At 33.7% G+C, this 26287-nt stretch overlaps 3 protein-coding genes across 6 annotated transcripts; 2 read left to right on the forward strand and 1 right to left on the reverse strand.

The window, feature by feature from the left end:
- Nucleotides 1–5348: 5348 nt before the first annotated feature.
- On the forward strand, nucleotides 5349–8453 carry LOC133302233 (ninja-family protein mc410-like). Of its 2 annotated transcripts, none has more exons than XM_061501989.1 (3): nucleotides 5349–5455; nucleotides 6362–7374; nucleotides 7722–8453. In XM_061501989.1, exons 2-3 carry the CDS (start codon nucleotides 6378–6380, stop codon nucleotides 8201–8203), a joined length of 1479 nt encoding a protein of 492 aa, XP_061357973.1. In that variant the 5' UTR covers nucleotides 5349–5455; nucleotides 6362–6377; the 3' UTR covers nucleotides 8204–8453. The 2 variants fall into 2 exon arrangements, with proteins under 2 accessions (XP_061357973.1, XP_061357972.1); XM_061501988.1 differs by having other exon boundaries at nucleotides 5366–5455; nucleotides 6269–7374.
- A 2355-nt stretch (nucleotides 8454–10808) lies between these two features.
- Nucleotides 10809–12107, forward strand: LOC133302232 (E3 ubiquitin-protein ligase ATL42-like). The gene has a single exon (XM_061501987.1). It carries the CDS (start codon nucleotides 10809–10811, stop codon nucleotides 12105–12107), a length of 1299 nt encoding a protein of 432 aa, XP_061357971.1.
- Nucleotides 12108–17138: 5031 nt separating this feature from the next.
- Nucleotides 17139–25999, reverse strand: LOC133302231 (protein phosphatase 2C and cyclic nucleotide-binding/kinase domain-containing protein). 3 transcript variants are annotated; one of them, XM_061501983.1, is made up of 15 exons: nucleotides 24816–25999; nucleotides 23299–23430; nucleotides 22953–23183; nucleotides 22645–22770; nucleotides 22388–22450; nucleotides 21825–21907; nucleotides 21180–21411; nucleotides 20792–21105; nucleotides 20603–20678; nucleotides 20461–20527; nucleotides 19746–20023; nucleotides 19533–19598; nucleotides 18271–18392; nucleotides 17808–17964; nucleotides 17139–17660 (listed from the first exon to the last, which is right to left on the reverse strand). In XM_061501983.1, the coding sequence occupies exons 1-15, from the start codon at nucleotides 25857–25859 to the stop codon at nucleotides 17409–17411; spliced, it is 3243 nt and encodes a 1080-aa protein (XP_061357967.1). In that variant the 5' UTR covers nucleotides 25860–25999; the 3' UTR covers nucleotides 17139–17408. The 3 variants fall into 3 exon arrangements, with proteins under 3 accessions (XP_061357967.1, XP_061357969.1, XP_061357968.1); XM_061501985.1 differs by having other exon boundaries at nucleotides 19746–20026; XM_061501984.1 differs by having other exon boundaries at nucleotides 20603–20659; nucleotides 20788–21105.
- Nucleotides 26000–26287: the final 288 nt, after the last annotated feature.

Genomic DNA, 26287 nt, shown 5'->3' on the forward strand with positions numbered 1-26287 from the left:
ACATATGGTTGATGCTTTTTGATCTTGATTAATACTATGCTCTTTTCGTTGTTGCCACTTTGTAATCATCAAAACATACATTGTATCTACATTTTGTAATTGTTGCTACTTTTATTTTTCTCTTTTTCCAAAAAAATAAATAGCGTAGATTAAAAAATTCACAATCCACTAGAAATGTTTACCTAATACAATACATATAAAACTAGTATGAAAAGTAAAAAAAAAAATATTTAAAAAAAAATACTTAACTTCGGGCATTTCAATTCATTCTTCCTTATTAAAGGATTCCTTGATTTTTACCAAAAAAATAAATAAAAAAGATTCCTTAATATCATGAATCATTAGTTGAATCCTCTACAAACATGCATAAATTCAAAATTAAAATTACAAATTGTTAATATATTTTGTGAAATCTTTATGTAACAATCAGTGGTGGAGCCATGTGTTACCTGAGTGTGGCTTCGATCCGGGCTAAATTTTAACAAATTGTATTTATTATGTATAATTATATAATTAATTATAATTTGGCCGAGTTAAAATTATAATTTGACCCGAGCTACAATTTGTAATTTGACTTTATCTAAAACTTAAAATATTTTTGGTAAAAAATTTGGGTATATTGTATTACGTTATCTGTCAATTTTCACTTTTATAAATATATATATATATATATATATTTAGTAAAATTAAAAAATATTTAATAAAATTATAATTCTTTTTAGTGTTGTCTGCTCAGGTGCTCTGTATTTAATATAATTTAAATATATTATGATATGAACTAACTAAAATTAAGAAAAATAAATATACATATAATTTTTTAGCCCGAACTCAAATTGAAGCCCGGCTCCGCCACTGGTAACAATTATATTACTTCTCGTTCCCTTACAATAATTGCTTTTGTTGTTAATTATTTAAAGTATTGGTGGATATGTAAGTTTTGGAAATGGATCCGCCACATGGTCATGTGAGAAGATCACAACCATACAAAAGTAAATCAACGGTTATGCTTTTGTAACTACCTATTTTAATATATTTTTTTTATCCTCTTTTATTACTATTGATCTACCTTTATATGGTTATGATTTCTCGCATGACATGGTCATGTGATTTTTGATCTAGATCCGTAGGTTTTTGGGTTTGGTTTTGATTTATGAATGTGGGGCAGATGATAGAGATGAACGAAAATAACAAAAACACTTAAATGTACAGGGTTAAAATTTTGCACGGTGGTATTCTCCCTAAGATCAACCATGTCCTACTACTCAAGAAGAACAAAAAATCCACCATCTTAATTTTTTTTCTTAAATTTAGATTTGGTTAAAAATAAATGGTGATATAACTTCTCATATTGCAGGAAAAGTTATATCTCCTATTATTCTCACTTTGAAAATGAGCCACTCTTTTAAAAAAAAAAAAAATCGGCGGAATCCGCTTTATTTGTTTCAATAGGAAACAGTGCTCCACTCCTACTGCAAGAGAAGTATATAAAATTCAAAATAAATATAAGAAATAAAAGGAAGTAATATTTCATTAGTGTTGAAATTAAAAAAATCATAAAAAAAAAGGATCCTCAAAAATTATAATATTTATAAATTGAGTATTAAGCATCACTTCTCCTATTGTAAGCACAATTTTTTACGTGGAGGTCATTTATAATTAAAAGAAAATTCGTCACGTATCTGCTGGAAGGGGATAAGTTCTCCGTAACATGAGAAACTCAACTCCCTTATAAATTATTACATAATATTATAAATATCTACATTTTTTAAAGAGTAAATATTTTTTGGGTCCTTAACAAAAAAATACGGTCTCCAGTTTAGGTTCTTACAAAAAAATTTAGTGAGTTAGTCCTTATGAAATTCAAAATAGACCCATTTTAGTCTTTTTAAGGGACTAATGTGGGTTTTTTTAAATTATGAGGGATCGCAATTTCAACTAAATGGATCCACTTTGAAATTTTTAGGGACCTCGAGACTAATTTTTTTATGTAAGAATTAAAATAGATATCATATTTTTTGTTAGGGACCAAAAATGATATTTATCCTTTTTTAAATTAATTTATGCCTAATACACGCACAATGTTAATTCTTTTGGTAATAATTACAAAAATTCCCCTCAAGCAAATATTTTTAGCTTAACAAATCAAATGTGAAGGATTTTTACCCGGTAACAATAGAAATAGGGTAAAACATTCTTCTTGTCTGATAATTTGGGACATGAATATCCAATACTCAATAAATGAAATATATCCTTAATCATGTATAAGACAGAAATTTTCTTTCAATATATCCAATTTTAGAAACTGGAATTAGTTTAAAAATGTTATATTTAATAATTATTATACTACTTATCGATTTAGTAATTACATAAATGGAATACATTATTTATAAATGTTTTTTAATGAAATTAATAGTAAAAATAATAATAAATGAATAAATCGATCTATTTGACTTTAACATTATTTTAAAAATAAAAAATTAAACTTATTACGTAAATAATTTTTTTTTTAAAAAAAACTTTAACTTAAATTTTTTATTAATTTAAATTATATATAATGAAATTTTAACTTATTTTCACCTTTACTAAGTGTATATACCACTAAACGAAATATGGGACGTTAATTGAATACTTTTTTAATTTTTACAAACTTTTTAATTTTACTTTTTTACACACGAGTTACAGTCTTCCTTTTCTTTTCTTTTTTAACTTTTTACACTCTATTATAGTGGTTTTTTTTTTTTTTTGGAAATCTTGAAATTTTATAATAATCAAATGATAATAACTCAGTTGACGCATTGAAGTTAAGCAGGTAGAGGTGAGTTCTCTCCGGTATCATCTTTGAAAGGAGTTTAAAGCCTTAATTTTGAACTCGCTTCGAACAGAATTACTTCCCGTGAAAGATATATGTGATCTATTTTCTAGTAAATTTTTTTAAGGTTGCTTATTATAATATTTAATTTTGGATTATTGATTCTAATTCTATCTAATTCTTTTTAGATAATGTGTTTATATCTTATATTTGTATATATATGGACTTTTTAATATGAAAAGCATTTTAAGCTCAAGAAATTAAATTTCAAATTCAAACAGACACGTATCGAAACTATCAACATACACAAAATTTTCTGTGTATATTACCTAGTAATCAAATCACATTTATCAACCAACTAAGGTGGCTCAATTGGTAGCATGAGGACTGAATGGTAGAAGAGGATTTCGATTCGAATCCCACCAACATCATTTGGGGAGGAGTATAAATACCGTAATCTTTGAACTCGCACTCGAACTCTGGATTAGTCTCATAGGCGGCTCAAAGAGTCAAACCCGTGGGGATACCTGATGGTTCTGATTCGCCTCAAAGAGATAATTAGGATCAGTTTCCAAATAAAAAATCACATTTATCACTTTCCTTAAAATAAAATCAAAATCATGTTCATTACTTAATCTGCCTGAACAAATCAAAGTTAAGAAACTAAATTTTTTTAGAGTATGCATGACAACTATTCTGTTACTGTTTTTGAAGAGAAACCATTCTTTTCTATTTCTGTGCCTTGGAACACTTCTGAGAAAAAAAAATGTGTTTGATAACATATTCTATTTTTATTCCAAGAATGAGAATTGCGTTTGATACCACAACAAATAATATAATAAAAAATAATTCTTATTAAACATAAAAAAATTTCAGATCATCACTATTCTTTCCATATGATGTGGTGGCGGCGATGGTGATGGCGATGGTAATGGGCGTGGTGGTGGTAGTGATGGCATGGAAGTGGAGGTCGTGGTGGTGATAGTGATGGCATGGAAGTGGAGGTAGTGGTGGTGGCTGCGACGATGGTGATAGAGGTAGTGGCGGTGGTGGCTACATTGATGATGGCGATAGTGGTGGTGGTGGCCGCTGCGGTAGAGGTGGTGTGGTACTGGTGGCAATAATGGTGGCATGGTAGTGGCGACGATGATGGTAGTGGTGGTGGTGATGATGGCAATGGCTATGACAATGGTGGTAGTGGTTGGCGACAGAGATGGTGATGGCGGTGACGATGGTGGTGGTGATGGTAATGGTGTGGTGGTGGTGGTGACAGCAGTAGCTGTGACATTGATAGAGGTGGTGATAGTGGCGATGATGGTAGTGGTGGCATTGGTGGCGTGGTGATGGTGATGAAATAGTGATGGCAGTGGCTGCAGCGATGATAGTAATGATTGGTGACGGTGGTGATGATAGTAGTGGTGGCGATGATGGTGGTGACAACAGTAACTATGATGAAAGTGATGGTGGTTGGTGGCGGTGACGGTAGTGGTGGCATCGTGGTGGTTGTGGTGGTGGTGGTAGTGGTGATGACACTAGTGGTACGACGATGACGACAATGGTGGCAGTGGAGGTGTCGGGATGATGGTGGTGGTAGGGGTGGAGACTGCAGAGTGATTGAGAGACAAATGTTTCTTATTTTGTGCCGGGAACAAAAGAACAGAAATTTTTTTATTCTTTTTTCTGTTCCCCATTACAAAAATTAAACCTGTTCATCTCGAGAATAAAAAATTAAACCAATTTTACCAAACGAGTTTTCCATTCATTTTTGTTCTCAGAAATAAAAATTAAAAAAAAAAATTCGTGAAGATTGTCATGCACATCGTTAATATTACGAATACCAATTTGGTACTCATTTTTACTAAAACGAATTTTTCTTTCCATTTTAACTCATATGTTTTTTGAGGTAGGATCTTTTTACACTAGTGTCAAATTTTAAATTTGACACCTTATCTGATAGTCGTTAGATCAAACAAAATCAATGGTATCATATGCTTACAAATCAGAGTCATTGATCTTTTTTGATCTAACGATTATCAAATGAGGTATTAAAATTAAAATTTGACATCGATATCAAATGATCCTATTTTTTTTTATAATTTTTTTAAGTCCTAAATTTGTTTTCCTTTTGGCATGAATGTACTCACATCAGGTGTACCCAATGTATTCTCCAAAAATTCAAGTACTTTAAAAGATAAATTAAAACCTTCAACTCTAATTTAAGTACTGAACTTAATTTAACCCCAATCAACTCTTTATCACCAACTGTAGCTCAAGTAATTAGGCACTAACGCATTGTGATGTGCGATCAACATCAGAAAATTGAAATGGCAACATTTAGAAATTTGTAATTTTAAAACTTTAAAATTAAGGCTTTATTAATATTATGTAAGTTCTCTCATGCTATAGATACAATCATGTGTGAGATTCATCCACTTATACAAAAAGATAAAAAAGTAATACGAAAATCGATGTATGTGTAGGAGATAAAAAGACTCTCCTACAACATAAATTTTCTCTTAAAAATATTATTCTCTTAATCATTCTCTCTCTCTCTGTTTTAAATCTCATTGTTTCAATGTTCCTTTGATCTCTACATGGAGATGCACACTTGACCTAGGGTTTGATCATACCGATTCCAAAACTCAGGTATCTCCATTTTTTTTTTCTGTTATGTTATTGCTCTTCTCCACTCTGGCATGTGAACACTAATTTCTTTGTCTCATGTATGTTTTTCTTCATTCCCACCCCAAATTTTGCACATCATATAGTAAGATTTGAAACTCCGATCGGAGCCTTATCCATAATTTCTTAACCTTCAAGCATCTAATTGAGACACGAAAGTTTCCAAATTTAAGATAGAAAAAAAAAAATATAGAAGTGAAGAGCTTGCTCATATAGCTGGTGATTTGGCCTATGGCTATGGGGATCTCTAGATTGGGGTGGCAGCATAAAGTTTCTCACATCACTTGAGAGAGAGAGAGAGAGAGAGAGAGAGAGAGAGAGAGAGAGAGAGAGAGAGAGAGAGAGAGAGAGAGAGAGAGAAACTTTGGATAAGAAGTGAGGTGAGGTCTTTCACCTGATTCACACTCTTACTCCTTCTAACTTTGGTTGTTATTGTTCTTCTAATACGCAGCTGATTTCAAAGTTCTAGTCTGTTTGAAAACGAAAGAATTTTGTGGTTGGTTTTGGTGGATTTTATAATTAATTAATTAATTAATTTTTGGGCTTTAACAGAGACCCCAAACGATCCTTCTGTGGTCCACAATTTTGAAACCATGGAATTTTGTATTAATGGAATCTGACATTTACTTGAGCATAGAGATAGGAATGAGTTTTTTTTTTTTTTTTTTTTCTTTTTATGTCTGATACCGTGCATGAAAACCATGATGATGTTAATATCTTTTGTTATGTGAATCTGTGCTTTGCAACTGATATTGCTTGCCTTGTTTGACTACAAAGTTCGAACTGAATGTAAAAAGATGGACTTTTGAGTGGAGATTAGTATGGAAGATATGACAATCAAGATATTTCATCTGTTTTGAATTTTGATAGCCTTAGAGATTACAACATGGACGATGAGAGCGGCCTTGAGCTCAGCTTGGGTTTATCTTGTGGTGGCTTGTCGGTCAAATCCAAGGATAAGAATGGTGGCTCCTCGGATATTAAAGCTGAAGAAGTTGGTAGAGGTGGTAAAATGGTTGATGACTTTAAGAGCATATTTGATAATGGTCCTCAGAAGCCAGAGACAATTACTGGGACTCGAAGAACTGATTACTCAAAGCCTGAGGAGAATTTCTTTAGTGTTATTTCAAAGGTGAAGGAAGATAATGCTTCTTTGAATTTAAATGGTAGAGGATTTCTGGTTGCAAACAGTAATAAACCTATTGAAATCGAGGAAGATAAACGATTAGAGGCAGTAAACAAGCGGAAAATGTCTTTTGATGAGATGCATAATCAAAAGAAGCATGATAGCGATGTTCATTATGCTGATTTACATGACAGGGGAAGAACATCTCACATTTCTCTAACAGAAGATGGCTCCACAGCAGAAAATGAAGATGTGGCAGATTCTGAAGCTGATAACTCCACCTCTAGGCCTATCTCACATCACAGTGATGGTCCTAAAGGATTCATCAGAGTTGGCGCTTCTTCTGATGCTCCAAAAGAGATTCGTGGAGTCGGTAACTCGAATACCAGTGACTTTAATGGGCAGAAGAGGTTTACTGGATCATCAGAAAAAGATTTTAAGCATGCAAACATGACTTATGGCACTTCCTTCTCTGTTCATCCAGTAAATATGATGAATGTGCCTTACCCTTCTCCAGTAAAAGAATCCAACTCTGTTGGGGCACCAGGCCCTCAGATACCTGGAGTGATGCATGTGATGCCTACTGCAACTGGTGAACGCTCAGGAGCCCAATCTGTGAGTAATGGGAGCTTGCCAGTGATGTTTGGATATCCTTCTGTTCAGCTTCCCATGTTGGATAAGGATAGTTCATGGGGTTTGGTTTCTCGTCCTCAACAGTTACACCTTTCCTTTGCTGGGAGAGGTCCAAATAATTCAGGTAATTGTGATATGGATGGAAGATATTGCTGAATAATCAATCTTCAATGTCCAAGATGTATATGTCAGATTGATAAATTGTTAAAACGTTTTGGATTGTGTATATATTCTAAAATGCATCATAGCCATGAGATTGATAAATTGAACCAAATATTTTAAAACGGATGGAAGGCTGCAAAATTATGTTGGAGTCCATTCATGTTTCAGAAAAGTTAATCACAGTTATACTCTGTTCAGGCTGCAGTTCAATATATTCTTTCGATAATTACAAGAAGCTCTGTTCATTAGTTTTATGCTTACCAAATTTTTATTGGAAAATGACATTATACTGTTATTGTGTGGATATAGCTGGCCTAAACAATATTTCCGAGGCCATGCCATATGAGGGTAGGCCATTAGAACGAACGAAAGGAGATGGAAAACAGCGTGTAACTGAAGAAGGCTCCTCTTCACAACCTGAAGATGTGAAAGGAAGCAGTACAAACCTCAGGGCCAAGGATGTGTCAGACCAGTCAACAGAAGGTTCCACCATTGATTTCTCAAATATTAAACCAGGTCTTGCTGCAGATGTGAAATTTGGTGGATGTGGTTCCTACCCAAATCTCCCTTGGGTATCCACCTCAGGTTCAGGCTCAAATGGAAGGACAATATCTGGTGTTACTTACAGATACAGCAATAACCAAATCAGAATTGTCTGTGCATGTCATGGTTCTCACATGACCCCTGAAGAGTTTGTTCGCCATGCAAATGAAGACCAAAGCAATCCAGAGGGCAATGCAGTTTTGGGGACAGTTGCAAATGGCAATCCTGGTGCATCTTCTCACGGCTAGATCCTTGTACCATCTAAGTTGGACCTTACTAATATTGTTATCAAAAAGACAGTCAGAGAAATGGGGCTTTAATTTTTGTATAGATGAATGAGATTCCTACCATTTTTCTGTACAAACTTTAATAACCTATTTGGCTATTTCACTTTAATTACTTGTAGCAGCTGCAATCCAGACTGCAGTTGTATGTAATAATGATTCAGCATCATCTGTTCTATTAAATAACAATTAAGCATATGATTTTATGCCAGCAGTCACAGTTTTTCCTTTTTAGCGTTAAGGATAAATAGTAATGCTGTTTTGAAAGTTGAGACTGCTAAGGGCTTGTTATGTACACCATGGGATTCCAAAAGTTGAGGATATTCTTTTTTAGCTTCTCTGATGTAGCTGATGATGCAATATACTCACTGGAATACAACAAACGTCATGCATATTACCTCTACTTTGGCTCCTTATGATTACAAGTTTTGTCAATGCTGAAATTAATGCCTCCTTTGGCATCTTCAATCATCACATGTATAGTTTCAGGAAAATTTTGCCCCCATTTTCCACTTCTACACAGCCTTTGTCTTCCTAGTTGCCCATTCTAGACACTTGCCAAGGCCAGTGAAAAGAGGGTATGGGCAAAAAGCCAAAAATAACTTCTAGACCCCTCTATTTCTCAAAGGGAATTAATGACACTGCCATTACCCTTTGTTTTCTCCATGCTCAAACGGAGCCTCACTTATTGCAAAGGATAACAAAGTAGAAAGAGATAAAGGCTTGTGCCGACTTCCTTTTTTGTTTTCTTTTATGACTGATTGTATAGCTTCAAAATCTTACAAACTGCCATATTTTCTTTTAGAATTTTATTTTAATTCATTGTTGCAGTAAGATTTACATTATTATCTAGTCATTTTGTAACATAATCAAAAGAGTTTGACATAACAACCTTCAAAGTGTGGCAACACATGATTCAACATTTTTTTTTGGAAACGGATCCTAATTATCTCTTTGAGGCAAATCAGAACTCTCGGGTATCTCCACGGGTTCGACTCCTTGAGCCGCCTATGAGACTAATCCAGAGTTCGGGTGCGAGTCCAAATATTACGGTACTTATGCCCCTCTTCAGATAGTAAATCAAAATTATACATTATACTTTCTTTAACTCTTTCCATATCAAGCAATATATAACGATAAATAATAAACATTGAAGTCTAGCAATAACTTCTTAATTTCCGGGCTCACCCATAAAACTATTTCGTATTTATCACGTATCATTAGGATTATCTTTCGGTTTGTGTTGTCACCACACAAGCAAGGGAAGTTTTTTTTGCTTTGACAAAACGTGTGAGATAACCTTCTACTTCTTTGCTACGAATTCTTGGACATTACAGCTTTCATTACGCAAAAGACAAGAATATCCTTTATTAATAAGTATGTTGTAATTGACAAAATCAACTTGGAATTTGTATAAACATAATATTTCAAACTTTTCTTTTTTAAGTTTCTGTTCCAGGGTCAGCGAAACTAATACAGTTAACTTGGTCATTATTGGTAAAATTAAAAAACTGATAGGAATATAACAGGTTGTCAAGAAGCATAGTAAAGGATTCATTATCATCATTGAACATTGATAATATGCTAATTCCACATAAAGCTATATCAATCTCATATCCAAATAGAACCACAGATTCCATACAGATGCAGCCAGATCAGATTATCTATTTCTTTTCAGTTTAATTTTTCATGCACTTCGAGGTTGATAATTAGATCATAGTATTTTTTGAAAGCGTGTGGCACTTTTTTTGAGTTAAAATCCACGTGTTAATGCAAAGGTAGACTTCCCATCTCCTTGACTTATTGGTATCATGGTATGTATGATGGGGTAACCACCTTTCACATTTTTTGGTTTTGGAAGGGTATCTCTACACCAGTTAAGTGTGATATTAATCCCTACGAGCACAAAAGAACAATCTTACCACTACTTTAAGGTTTGTACTCTGAATATTCCATATGGGAAAGGTTTTTCTTACACCGATTTTAGGATAAAAGGCCTTATACTAAATCTTGGTTATTGATTTGTTTGTTTCTAACGGCTTACATATCTAATAAATCAGAGCTTTTAGATATAAATAGGATCAACGGTCAAAATTAAGATTGTAACTTACACTGGTATAAAATAATTCTAACCGTATAGATATATATTTTTTAAGAAGTTATAATTACTAAGTTACTGAAAGGATTAATCTTCCATATCTTATTAACAAAAAGATGGCTTAAGGATTAAACTAGTGAATTAGGGGATGTCATGTAATATGTCATTGAGAGGCCTACCAAGTCAAAAACTTGAGTTATATACAATTGTAGGCCTCCCCATTTTGTGATCATTACTGAATTCTTTAATATTTTAATGACATATTTTTAAAAGGAAGAATCAAATTGAGACGCAAAATGTAGCCTAAGAAGAAACCAAGGAAACTGACATAAAGAAAGGTTGCTATTTGGGGGAGAAGCATACAATAATGTCCATGGACAACAACCCCATCACACAAAACAATCCTATTATAAATTTGTAAGCTTTCAACCCACCAAATAACATTTAGCTACAGAATGCTTGAGGAGAACCATGAATCAACAACAACAACAACTTGGTGTTAGACTTTTGGTTCTCTCTATCTTATTCTTCCATGTTAGAGCACAGAGTCCACCTTCACAAGATGCTGTCTCTAATTTCCAACCAAGCCTTGCTGTTGTCATAGGAATCCTTGGTCTCATGTTTACACTAACATTCATTCTTCTCATGTATGCTAAATTCTGTCAACGCAGAGTTTCAGTTCCTCTTGGGGACCCAGAAAATCAACTACCAATTGGAAGATCAAGGTCTAGATTCTCAGGAATTGACAAGACTGTCATAGAATCACTCCCCTTCTTTAGATTCTCTTCCCTCAAAGGGTCAAGGGAAGGTCTTGAATGTGCTGTATGCTTATCAAAGTTTGAAGATGTAGAAATTCTAAGGCTTCTACCAAAGTGCAAGCATGCTTTTCATATTGATTGCATTGATCACTGGCTTGAACAACACTCAACCTGTCCTATTTGCAGGAACAAGGTCAATCCTGAGGACCAGACAATCTTCACATATTCAAGCAGTTTAAGGTTTCTAACAAACCATTCAGGGTTAGGTGAAGAATCTAACATAGAGCTCTTTATACAAAGAGAGGAAGAACCTCATGGTTCATCAAGGTTCAGTATTGGAAGCAGCTTTAGGAAAATTGGAAAGGATATTAAGGAAGAAGAATTGCCTATCAAAGAAGGAGAAGAAGAAGAAGAAGAAGATTGTGATGGTAACCAGAAGAGCTATCATAAACATAACCATAAAATCACTATATCTGATGTTGTTTTCAAGCATAGGTGGAGCAACGTGAGCTCTTCAGACCTCATGTTTTTGAATTCAGAGATGCTGAATGCTACATCAAGCAACAGATTCAATGACTTGGAATCAAATGCTGACATGATGCCAACTACAAGAGGAGTGCTAGAAAATGAGCAAATTATGAACATCAAGGAGGAGATGGAGAGGAAGATTTTCTTTGAGAGCAAAGTTGGTCCAATAAACAAGATTCAATCAGTTTCACATAAGGATCATCCTTTAACATCAGGTTCTGAAGCAAATACAAGTCATGCACAAAAGTATGTGAATCAAGGTGAGAAAAGATCAATGTCAGAAATCACTGCTGTCTCTAGATTTGGAGATTTAGCAATGAAAAATAGGGTCTTCAAAGATTCTTCTGTGCTTGAAAACAACCTTAAAGAGGAAAGAATGAGGGAGCTTTGGTTTCCAATAGCCAGAAGAACAGCTCAATGGTTTGTGAATAGAGAAAGAAGGTCTCAGCAATCTCAGAATAAACAACCACCATTAGATGTATAATTCAATGTTCACCTTCCTGAGGTACACTTGTTTGGTTACAGTCCTTGGTCAACAACTTCATGTAGATTTTAGGTTGTTTTTGTTGAAAAGTATATAAGTTTTATTGTTTCAATTCCATTTTATTTATTTTTTTATTCTTATGATGTGCATAAATGTTGGGACCGAACACAAACACACGCAATCGCAAAATAATAAAGAGAAAAAAGAAGAAAATGGACATGTAGAATTAACTACGATTCATCCAACGTGAGCTACGTCTAGTAATATTCATTATATTTTCTACACCTCACTTGTTAACGAAAATATAAATAGACTTAAAAATGCTGAAAAAATCCATTGATTTTCTCTCGTCCCGCCAACAAGAGTCGTGTCATTTGAATGCTAAGTTTGAGCATACCCAACAATAAAATCTTTGTTAATTATTCTATGACAAAAAGAAAAGATACATCATGACCAAAATGATAGCAACGCTTATAGACTTAAAATTGGTTTTAATTTTACTTTGTTTGATTTGATTATCGATTTTGTAATTGATGTACAACAAGAAGACAGCTTCATGCCGCTGTCTCAATAATATAATCCATCTTGGTCGTATTTTATATATTTTCCGTTCTCTTTTGCTTAACATATAAAAATTGTACATTATTAATAACTAAACTTATGCTACAAGTAGCTGAATGCCACCTTGGTTTCATAAATCAAACATGTTCTTTTGTATTCCCACATTTTAAATTTAATTATTTTATTAAGCAAGAGGCAGAAAAGAAGGATTAGAGTCAACCAATAGAAAAATAGAACGAAGTCTATAATTTTGGTCATTAGGTTGAATACAGAAAAATGTTTCTGTAATTAATGCAGATAAGTTATCTGCATTTATTCTCAAAACGACGTCGTTTTGGTATTAAAATCTTAAAAAATTATAAATATAAAGATTATTATAACCCTGAAATAAATTAAAATTACAAAAATACCATGATTTCCATCCCAAAACGACGTCGTATTAGCTTACTACAAATAACTTATCTGCATGCCGAAAAAGCGAACCCATAATTGAAATATGTATAACCTCATTAAAATTTCCAAACCAAGTGGTAGTTTTTGTCAGTTTCTTCTGTCTGAAGTATGAATAATTCACGGCACAAGGTATGCAATACAATATGTCTGAGATAAGCATTATCTCCAAAAACAAAAAAAAAGAGAGAGAAGATAAGCGCTTTCCACCAGGTTTTACAAACTTAAATAGTTTTTATATATTATGCTGATATCTAGGTACTAGCAAGACAAGGTGGTAACATAACCCAGAAATTTTGCTATAAGAGCTTTTTATTTTATTTTTTTTAAGAAAGAGGACTGTTTAATCGTCAATTTTTTTATTATAGCTTAATTTTACCCATTAGTTTATGGGAAATATAAGAATTATTTTGCAGGAATTCCTGCAATAAAATAATAATTATGTAATACAGATAGTACATAATTATAAGAGGTATAATTTTTTTAATATTATAACTATGTATTATGGGTAGTACATAATTATAAGGGATGCGAAAGAAAAATAACTATATACTACCCATAATACATAATTATTGTTTTTATAGGATATTCTGTAACAATACATTCGAGGACTCTTAGGGGGCGTTTGGTAGAGGAGAAATTTTTTTTTACCAGGAAAATACAATTACTAGGGAAATGGTGAGAATGTGAGTTTTCTAAAAAGTTGTTTGATAGGTCAAAATATTACCGGAAAAATTAGTTTAAATTTTCTGAGTCTATGTTTGGTTGAAGGTAAAAATACTAATGAAAAAATGGAGTTAAATTACAAATATAACCCCATCTTTGGTAAGAGTTTAATATGGTCTATTGAAGGAAATGAGGAACAAAAGTATTAGGGGATGATGCAGTAGTCTTAACCGAAATGAGCATAGATTGAGAGAAGGGAATTCTTACAATCCCAAAACCAAAAGATCTTACTGTTAGCAAGAAACAATCCATCAAAGAACCCGAAGATGTAAGAAAAACTTTGCATATAAAATTGAAAAAGGAAAATTTTCTTCATACAATATATGAGTTTTATAATTCTCATGTTGAAGGAGAATTGAAACTTTATATTGTAGAGATAAAAAGCATGTGAGATCCATGTGTTAGAAAAAATTATATGTAGGACCCATGTCAGCACGGAAATCGAAGAATGTGTAGGAAAATTGTAATTCTCGTGTTAAATGAGAATTATAAAACCCATAATATATAATAAAGCTTACTCATGAGAGGGGATTGTTTGTGGTTTAGGGTTGCAGTGTTGCAAGAAGACCAGAAGCAGTGTTGCAGCATTGTCGTTACTCAATGCTATTTTTGACACAAAATTCACATCTCCTTTTTCATTTACATGGGGAAGTCACAATACCACCTTCTGCGTGGTATTTTTGTTTCAAATCTTGGTCTAAGATAACACATGAAATTGAATCCTAGTTATCCAATTATTCCAGCAATTTTTTTTTTTTTTTTTAAATGCTACCAAACATAGTATTTTAAAATACCCATTCTTACTTTCTCATGCATCCCAAAAGAATCTTGCTACAAACACCTAGTTTATATATTATTATTACAAGTGTCAAAGTAGTTTTATATTGGTTACATTTTTTTTCAAGGGGGTAGGTCTACCTCTTCTTGTCGATATCAGATTAAAATACTTTTTGTGGGGAAGGGCGATTCAATAATAAACAAGATTAAAGTACAAGTGTCCAATTATGAAGCATGTGATGACGAATAAATTTTTATTGTCACTGTATTACTCATTTATTTTGTGACAAGTACCCAAAAAAATATCATATCATGTGGAAAGAGAAAAAATTAAATGATATTTAGATGATATGATAATTTTGTTTACATGTCACAAAATAAATGAGAGTAGCCTTGAATATTTGGTGCCACACTAGCACTAAAATTTCATCCTGTGATGACATGCGGATATTAGAGGTCACTCATTTGGGATTACCACCATAAAATAATAATAATAATAATAATTATCATTATTAGTATGATGTTACTAAATTGAAAATGTATTAGCCTGAAAGGAAGAAAGAAAAACAGTACTAGCATGCTATTGAAAGTATATATCTGATACAAGAAAATCAAGAGTGTCACATTTTGGCTTGAAAAATTAATCAAGAAGAAAAAAAAAAGTGTCACGTAACGTAAGTGACATGTGTTAGATGATTAAAAAGAAAAGAAAAAGAAAAATAATAAGGACGGCACTAAATGAAGAAAGCAAAACGTACCAAAACAACAAATCAAATAAGAAAAAAAAAAAAAAAAAAAGTCCCACGTAAGTGATACACTTAAACACGTGAAATCAATTTAACAATATATATATATATATATATTGATCAAGAAAAAAATAAATGAATAATGAGAAAAATGTTTATCATTTTAAAGAATGGTCATTTTAGTTAAAATTAGTATTTTTATTTAAAATTTAAATTAAAAAAATGATTTTCATTTGTATTTCTTTCTATTACTTAAAATGACATAATTCTATGCCCTTTAAAAAGAAAAATACCAAACTCATAAATAAAATATAAGAACATAAAAAATAAGTAAATAAAATATAATTAATCAAGGACAATACTAACAAAATTAATTAAGATTAATTTTGAATTTTTTAGAAAATTAATTTAGGATTGAATCTTAAATTAAAGACAGAGGCATGATTTAATAGTCCTCTCTATCTATAATATTATGCGAATCTTATCTTATTTTTAAGATATTGTATGTCCTGGTTTTTAGAAGAATAATATGAATTTAAGAAAGTAAGTATAATTAAATAAAAAGTAAAATTTAATTGACTATATATAAAAGAAAAGTAGATAATGCCTTATTAATTAAATAACTAATGATAATAAGCCAAAATTATAATCTAATTAATCTTTTTGGTCCTTGCTTGGATATATAAAAGTGTGAAACTAATGTGGTTTAGGCAAAAACAGCTATTTGACTTAAAGATTGGCAAAGAAACACTCTACTCAACACTTGAGACAACATTCGCATTTTGTGGGAAGGTTTGGGAGAAAACCATTGTTTCCATGTTGACTGGTCTATAGAAAACTGGCATTAAACCATTCATTCTCTGGAAAATGGAAACCACACAATTCCTCATGTCAGTTGTATATATATCTTTCCTTTTTTCCACATAAACATAAAGGTAACCTAAAATACATTTACTCAATGTAAAATTTTTTGAACTGTATCAATATTTTGCAATTACACATTTAATCTCTTTAATGTCATCGAAGTTTGTTTTTGGTTTCCGTAGATTTAATTCTGACAACGTTGATCCATAACTTTTTTTTAATTGAATCAATTAAGTGCGCTTATTAACCTGTCATTGATGTAGCACTCATATTTTGCTTTAATTGAATCAATTAATTCCGTAGATAGTAATTTAATAAATATGCTTTTGAATTTTGAGAATGATATAACCTTCATGAGTATTCACCCTCAAGTATTTGGTTACGCATCCGTAAAATGTATGTAGCACCGATACCGACACGGGACACGTGACACGATACTCTGACACGTTAATTCTAAAAAATATTAGATTTCAACATATTAGGACACGTTTTGATATTAAATAATTTTTAATTTATGTACTGTATATTATATTTCATATTTAATAATTTAACAAAAAAATGAAACTAAACTTAAAATATTCATCAATTTTGCAAAGAAACATAAGATATCTCAAATATTTATATTAAATGGTAATCGTAATCCAACGAATCTAATAGTTGAAACTAAAAACTCAACGCAACTTTTGAACATTTTTTGAATTTCTATAACGCGGAGTGTCGGAGAGTGTCAGAGTGTCGGAGAGTGTCGGGAAGTGTCGGATATGACACGTTAAAATTTTTGAAGTGTCGGTGTTTCATAGCGTAAAATAACCAAAAGTTACAAATAAGATTATACTTTTTTTGTGTGTGACTAAGAATATTTTGTCATATGATCAATCCATAGAAAAACATTTGTCCATGACCAAAAAAATCTAAATTGCATGAATTTCAAAAAACAAATTCAATCATGTACATATATTTAATATTTACAAAGGAGTAATTACCAAAAAGAAACCTAACCTATCCATTCAGCTACTAAAAGATTGAATTACGGGGAATATTCTGGATCTATTGCTCTCTTTGCATTTTTTGGTTAATTGCAACCTTGGATTGCAATTGTCCAAAATAAGCAAAGGTAAAATATATATTGGTGTAGAGCCAAACTTCAAAAAGTTGACAAAGCTAACACTCAATTCTTCTACCAGTCCTCAAGCCATTCAGGCACGTTAAGTTCTTCTAACTCATCATGTAATGGGGACCCCAGAGAACCACTAGTACAATCCTCAGAATGAACTTCTAAGTGTTGTGTTATACGAGAAATAATTTCCTGAGGAACAGGAAATGTGTGGTGTCTAATCCCTTCCCATTCAACTCCATTAAACCATGGGTGACTCTTGACAGAATCAGTACCTTGGCTACCAAGTCTAGTGTTTTCATCCACTTCAAGTAACTGAACAAAATAGTCAAATAAAAAGAATAAGTATGCATAGATATTCTCATGCATGCATGCACCATGTATGTTCAACTTTTAAGCATGCAAAACAACACACACACTGTCTAAGAGAAAGAGAGAATCGTAGTTCTTGCAAATAAATACCTTGGAGATGAGATCAACAGCTTCAGGGCTGAAAGTTTCTGGAATATTTAGCTTCCGTTTTGCAATTTTGGCAACTGTATCAAGTTCATTTTCTCTCCATGATCCAAATGGCATCTCACCCCTTAACATAAAATATATTAAAACTCCCAACGCCCACCTGCATAATCATCAATGAATTTTGTCAGCTTGACATCCACAAAACAGAACGCTGTCAAGGAACATAGGATCATGTTCTAAGCTAATCGAAAACCCTAGGACAACGTATGTTAAATACCATTCACTCCAATTTGATATAATTGCAACATATTGATTACAGTTCAAATGAATTTACATTCAGCAAATGGAATACTATTTTAGGTTATCTATGTGTTTTGAGGAAATATAGAAAGAAGTGCACTGCTGATAGGAGGAATCGTGTGGTTTATAGAGAGAATCAATGGTTTTAAACAAATTTCAATTATACCAGTCAGCGGGGAAACCATGGCCTTTTCCCAAAATAATCTCGGGAGCTAGTGAATCTGCCATCCCACATATTGTGAATGTTCTTTCACCAAAGAGTTTCTTTCCAAATCTGAAGTCCACCAGCTACAACCAGTAACATATATTTAAGAATAATTGATAACATTGTGCTAAAATATGAATAATTGTCGACAGATGTCTATTATCCACAGGTATGTTTTAGGACAAAAAATATATCAGTCCACAGTGACATAAGTCAAATAAACATCAGTGATACTAAACTACTGCCCTGGTGGAATGGCGGCAAATTTCCCAAAATGCCATAGGATGTGCATGACATTGTGGCTTGTTGGTGGTGGCACCATGGCTATTGCAGCGTGGCGGAGCTACAATTCACATGGAGGATGACTACCCTTTTTTAAGGGTATTTTGGAGTTTTCGACTAACAATTATCCACTTGATGATGCTAATGTCAATGAGAATGGAGATTACATTGGGGATGAGGAGGATTATATTTTTAATTTTGTCCTATTTTGTCCTTGTCTAGACTTGATTTGTTACAATGTTGCTACTTGCTAGTTTCTAGAGACATTATGACAAATATTTTATGTTTTTGTATTTGTCTGTGTTTTGTGTTCGTTGTACTGCATTCAGAGGTGGAGGCTGGGGGGATGTGAGTGAGCTATGGTTCCTCCGGCTTTGATATTTTATATATATGCTGAGTATATTTACCTTGGTGGCTCACACCAGTAAAATAATTTCTACTGCATCTCACTTATTATATTTTCCATAAATAAGGTAATTGATGACATTTATTTCATTACTTTGTATTTACTTTGAAAGTTTCTAATTTATAGCATGTTGATAATGAATTGAACTTATTTCATTTTTATGCTTATATTGTATGATAGTTAGATTTCCTTCAACTTAAGATGTCTGAAGACATATATCTAGGCTATAGTCTCGGCCCCCTCGCATTAACATCCTAGCTCCACCCCCGGCAGCATTATATTAGAGTTTGTAAATTGTGATACTTTTAGTAAGTTTTATACACTAGAAAACGTTTGAATTATCTCCATTATTCTTGATATAAGTTGTTACATTTGTATTATTTATATTATGCAAGTTTTGTAGTATATTTCATAGTTTTATAACATGGTCAACATTTGCCAACACCATCTGCCATAATTCCTTGGTGGATTCATCATTAATAACCTTGATAAACATGAACATGACAAAAAAACATTGATACAAAAGTTTCCAAACCTGTATCCGTCCTGTTTGCTCCAACATCAAAACATCAGGTGACACACCTCTGTAGAGAACACCATTCTGAAATTCAAATATGAAATACATGAGAGAGGAAAGTAAGAGAACCTTAGCCACTAGCCAAAGATAGCAAAAATATAAGGCAAAATAATAATAATTATTATTATTATTTTTTGGTAAGTGGCAAAATAATTATTTTAGATACAAGACCTTGTGCAAATCTTCTAAGGCAGTAATGACAGAAGCAGCGCAAAACTGCGCTGCTGATTCACCAAAAGGACTTGAAAGTATGGTAGACAAAGGGCAAGCGAGACGTGTATTTAGCAGTATTCCAGCATATATGCGGTCAGCAAAAGTGCATAAAACCTGTGGTATACAAGCTGAACAGCTCATACCCTTAATCAAATCTCTCTCTTTCAAGACTTGTGATTCCTTTCCTAGCTTTTTCACCTTTGGCTTAGAAAATCTCTTCAAAGTAAGCAAATTTTCTGCTAGCAAAATGTATTCATGCAGGAAATAGCATTAGCAAAATCAGAATCCAACAAATACTATTTTTTTTTTATCACTATTGACTACATTAAATGATATTAATTGATGAAGGAAAAGGTAACCAAGACACCAAAGAAGAAAAAGAAGTCGGAAAATTTTTAAGAATATATTGATATTCCACTAAAAGGCTAGGTCTACATCCATTTAATCCTCCAAAGATTTTTCACATTCCAATGACTACATCAGTCTTCAATTTTGATTAATTAAGAAGGAAACTAATCCTCAAAAGATTATGTTTATATCAATTTACTACACAAAAGGACTTGATTGAATCAAATTTGGAGACTGATGGATCAATTCATGTATCCATTATTTCCGGAATTAAAGCATTCATTAGTCAAATTTTGAGCAAGAAATTGGAGAAAGACTTATCTACCCGAGTCTCTCAAATTTGCAAGCCCAATCTCAGAGCAGTCAGTGGAATATAGGGTCTTTCTCCACTCCTACCATAAAAAGGTACATAAGCTAATTTGAGGATCTCAAGCTCGATGTGTTGGAAGAAAACAGAAAACTCTTACCAAATCTGAGAACTGGACTTTATCTAGGGATGAAAAGTCAAAACTTCCAGCCAACTCCTTGGAATTATCCATCGACCTATGGTCAAATTAATGGTGCCGATGATATGAGCTTTTTTTTAAGAATACCATATAAGCGAATAAGCAAAACCACAAAGTTGTTGTCTGATACATTCACATATTAAAACATACTTCTGATCTTCCTGAGAAATCTTTGGTAAGGAGCCAATAACTGATTCAAATTTTTCCTTTGTTAGTAAAGCACATACAACGTCACCAACGGCAACAGCACTTAAGGAACCAATATGTTCACCAAGAAGGGCCCATTCACCAAAATAGCTTGCCTCAGGCTTCTCTATTGACAGTTCTCTTCTGCTCTGCAAATCATCATCCTCATTTTGGATGTCAGGCTTGAGGCTGCAGGCATTTGGACTCGTCAATAAATCAGAATCGAAAGTGATTTTCACTCGTCCCTTCTGGATAATGTACAATGCAAGGACTTCATTCTGCAAAGACATGCCGAAGAACTTAAGAAAATAACAGAGAATAAATAGACAAAAATAACCAATCAAAAGCATACTTCATCAATTATTGTCTGCCCGCTTGAGAAGGAAACTTCAGAAAGGGAGTCAGAAATCTGACTCAGTTGTAATATTGACAATTTTGAGAGGAGATCTATAGACCGAAGCATCTTCAAGGACGATAAGTTAGAGAATTCTGACATTAAAATCCCTCTAAAATCTTCTCGCTTTAAAGCCCAGAGTGTTCCTTTTGTTACAGCACGTACAGAAGCCTGGAGTGGTTTATTGTACCTGTAATGCCACATTACCGGGGAAAAGAAAAAAAAAGGGGGGGGGGGGGGGGGGGGGGGGGGGGGGGGGGGGGAGTTATGATTTGCAAGGCAAAAAAGTAATATTGTCATAGCAGGCAGCAGCTATAAATGAAAAAATAAGAAAAGACATGAAAATGACTTTAGATATTCCCAGTCAAAATGAAATGAAAAAATGCAAAAGCATCATAGTCAATTGCCCATATTCTGGAATATTGCAATTATGGTTTAACTTTATATGCCTGTCAGGATAACAGTCCTGGACAAAACTAATACCAAAAGTGGAGGAAACTTTAATGGCCTTATAGCCAGATATTTCTCAAGTAAAAAAAAACTACTTCAATTTCGTGGAAGGACCACAAGAAGGGAAAAAAAGAAGAAAAAAGACTGACTCACATTAGAGCAAGTTCTCCAAAGCATGATAGTTTTTCAGCTGTATAGCGCTGCAAAACCCTAGGTACCTCCCCATCTTTTTCTTCCTGCCATTGTGGTAAATGTTGAACAAGAATTTGTAACACATCTCATGGACAATACAGAAACGAACACAAAATTTTAGAAAAGATTAGGTACAAGCAGCATCCCTTATATGGCCCTAGACCTTGAAAACATGATTTCATCTTGACTATACCAAGGGAAAAGCCAATTATAAGAGCTGGACGGGGGAAACAGGTTTAAAAATAACACAAAGGTAGTTTTTCTAAGAGGTTATGTATGGGGGCCAACTTTATCATGAATGAAAAATTGCTGGTTTGGAAAGCTGAGAAATATTTAGAAGTTTTGCAAGCCTGGTACTATTGCCCTTGCCTTTGCCAGTGGCTAGGATAATTTTCAATATTTGCCTAAAAGAATAGCTATGGAGCCATCACAGAGAACAATGAATTTGCCTACAGATAATATTCAAAATTTGCCACAGAGATCAATTAAATTGAGATTGCAATGAAATGACGAAATTTATTCACCTGAGTCGCCAAGACTTCAAATTCTCCACTACCAACAACATAAAAACAGTCACCTTCACCACCCTGCAAATTATAACTTTTGTCACACTTGTGTAATTATAAAATACAAACTACGCCAAAAAAGAAACAAATAGTAACAGAAATTTTGAAAAAGATCCAATGCAAGTTCCATACAAACTCCATTTTCTCTCAGAAATCTACAGAAGTTGGAGAACAATGGTACTCAAGAATTTTCAAGTTTCAACGACAAAACTGACCTGTTTGACTATAATATCCCCAGGTTGGACCTCAACTCTTTGCATGCAATCCAATAAAACATGACCCTGAGAATCAGTAAGTTTTCGGAAGAGGAAATGATCATGCAACGCCTGCTCTATGTGTGCCTGTGGCATATGAAGAAGAAGCACCATCAAAGGTTTGCAGTTTTTGAACTTGCTAATGGGAGAAAATAAATCTATGAATTCATACTAGCATAGCGATGGTGTTAGACTGTTAGCAATGCAAATAAAGAGTGAAAAATAGAGGAGCTAACTAAATTGTAAGCAAAAGACAAATTGGGGTTTACTTCTTCCTCCCATGTCTTCCTGTGGGCTGAAGATGGAGGAACCCAAGCTTGCCCATTCTCTAGGGAATTTTCAATTGCTCGGAGGCGTGCCCTTGACAAGTCATGTCTTACTCGATGGTTCCTAGAGTTCCAGCCAAAGGTGGAAGGAGATTCTGAACCTGTCACCTCTACAACTTGAGGCACTGGGGTTCGTGAAACATCATTATAACTTGCTGACTGACCATCGGCAAGCTGATTTAGAAAATTAGATCAGTTACTAACAATGAAAGAAGGGAAATGAATGCATGAAGATTTCTAGGAAATAATATAAATGAATAGAAGCATGAAAAAAAGGAAAACAACATACTTCAGGTAGCCCATTTATATGCACAATGATGATTGTAATATCATCTGTACGAGTTTCATACTGGAGCCAAAGTCGATAAGATTCCGCCACTATGGCAGCACAAGCATCACGAGGATCTTTGAATTTTGCAACCTGGAAGCATGATGAAAATTTAAGAGACAAAACATTCGACTTAAATTGAATGATAAACCAAATTTAGATTCAATGATGCTTTAAATTAAATTTACAGAACTTAGTTCTACTGCCAACACACGTGGTCATCTATTTGTATCATTATCTGCTTTAATTTGGACTTTGGAAAGATAAGTTGCAAGGTCATTGATGCCTCCATCTAGTCTGTACACAAGAAACTTCTGACCAAGAACTAAGACATACCCTAGTACATATTCACATCAGCTAGACAAACATGACAATGAACAGAGCATCTCGCCAGAAAAAGAAAATAACATTATACCAACAAATCAATTTTTTTGGAAATCCATATTTATCCTACGAGAGGGGGAAAGATTTACCAGATAAAACTATCCTAACATAGCACTGAATTACCAAAAACGCCATGCAATTCAGTAATGTAGATCTCAAAATTAAGCTTTCCATTAATTCTTACATGTTTCAATTGTTAGTCTTAGTTAAAGACAATTTTCAAAAAAAAAAAAAAAAAAAAGACAATTTAGACACAAAAATTGTAAACAATTAGAGCATAGCCCAGGATTAATTGATTGCAATAATACCAGAAGATTATATTCAACAATTTTAAGAGCGAAACCAATATAATTTTAATGCTTGTTAGGAGTATTGCACTTGCATTGCACCCTCCCAAAAATCACTTCTCTCACTTAAAATCAACTTCAGTCTCTAAATGGTAAGCTTGCAATTCTGCAAATGTCAATCAACTTCATAATGAAATGACCACATTGCTCCTTCTCATTTGTAAAATATAACAAAAGAAAATAAAAAATTCCACAATCCGTTTTGGTAAATTATCACAAAAAAGTGATTATTCCTAACAACACCCATTCATAAACAGTTTCACCTATTAAAGGTTTTGAGAGTATAAGGGATAATAAGGTGCTTTGGCACTATGCTCGTTATGCTGGAGTTTGATGTATTTAGCTGTGGAGCATAATTCCATAATTTTTAGCAGTAAATTTCTTTCTCCACACGTTTCATGGGATAATCTTGTTTCCCTTAGATTCCTTGTGGGTTTATGCTCATGAGTGAATTTTCCGTCAAAAAGACACTTGCTGTATAAGTGCTTCTCCCAATTGTAAGAGAGATATCCTAATTCCTAATTCCAAATACGAGAGACACATTAACCAATATCAACTATTCCAGTTCGTGATTGATACTGAAATGTGATAATAACCTTGCCACCAACTTGCTTTTCTAGCAGACCCAAAAGCAAGTTTCAACAATATAAAGAGTAAAAGGCAAGAATATTTGCACTTGCATCATAGTAAAGCGGATATAAAAGAGAAGAGAGAGAAAGAGGGGGGAAAATATAATAAAAATTCTACCATTTCAACCACAGTCTGGCTAGACAGAAACTCGAACACCCCATCACTAGCAAGAACAAAGAAGGGGTGTTTCTGTGTGAGCTCAAAGACAACAATCTCAGGGTTAGCAACAACCCCAATAGTCTCAGCAATAGAATCACCTAAGCTCCTTGTAAAAGCAGTACCCGGGTACATCCCATTGGGGACCCACAACCTAGGAGGGTCACCATCATCACCTTCTTCAGTGCCCCAACACTGAACATCAGGGTCCTTCAACCCTTCAATCTGATCCAAAGTAAGAACCCTAGCTCCACAAAGCTTCACCCTCTCAAGCTCATCAGGCCTAAAAGGTGTATGATCAATGGACAAATCAACAGCCACAACATCCTTCCCTCTCCTCTCCGCAATCACCGCCCTCGAATCGCCGGAATTCGCCACGTATATCGTCTTCCCCCTGACCAACACCGTGATCGCCGTCGTGCCACTCATGCTATCATCCAAAACATCAGCATGCAACTGCGAATTCGTTGTCAAGAACGCAGAGTGACAAGCCTCAACAGCATCCAAACGAAACTTGGAATTCCTTAACAAATTCTCACACAGCTTCTGCTTCACGAACTGCGAACACTGCGCTCCGAATTCTCCATGGCCATCGAAAACCCCGAAGAAATGATCATCAGGGCTATTGCCAAATGGAGTGTGAATGCAGAAACTATCTTGATTAGCCTTATCAAGAGCATCAGGGTAGTAACCTCTCTGAGACAAGAACGAATATCGCAATTCATAGTCACTCGAAGGAATCTTAACGATTCGTGAACCATCTGGTGGAAGAAACTGTGCTGAAACCCTAGCGAGCCTTCTGATGCCTGCTTCAGAGTCTCTATTCAAGCTTAATTGGTTCAATTGGTTTATGGTTTCACCTTCTTGAGCATCTGAAAACCCAGATGGTGAGAAATCACCAGCAAGAACAACTTCACCAGTACCCGTTCTCACAATTGGGTCTTCATTGACGCTAGAACCCTTGCAAGTGTCACCGATGCAAACCTTAGAGTAAATGCAACCCATTACACAAAAAATGAACTTTAACAAAACCCAGATGCCAGAATTGGCATCAAGTTGCTTCTTCTTCTTTAACAAAATCCTCAGTTTGGGAATTATAGATACAGTGTGTGTGTATTTGAACTGGAGTGGCTAATTCAACTCAACTATGTCTTTGCCATAACGGTGACCCAATCTCAATTATTAAAGAGAAAATAATTTTGGGATGCGGCTGAACCACAAAATCTTTGCAATGAATGAGCAAGCAAGCACTCGGAAATTAAGAGTGATGAATAAATAAAATATATGTATGTTATAATCTTTACAAAAGTTACGCTTATTAAATAATTTGACCATGGATATATCTACAAATTTTTCGTTTATAAAATCCAACTATGTATTTTGACAAATATACACTTAACCATTTGTATTTTTTGAAATATATAATTGAGTTC

This window comes from Gastrolobium bilobum, unplaced genomic scaffold (genome assembly GCF_033153095.1).
Source record: "Gastrolobium bilobum isolate Gb01-03AN ecotype WA unplaced genomic scaffold, APGP_CSIRO_Gbil_v1 utg3790, whole genome shotgun sequence".
NCBI lineage: Eukaryota > Viridiplantae > Streptophyta > Magnoliopsida > Fabales > Fabaceae > Gastrolobium > Gastrolobium bilobum.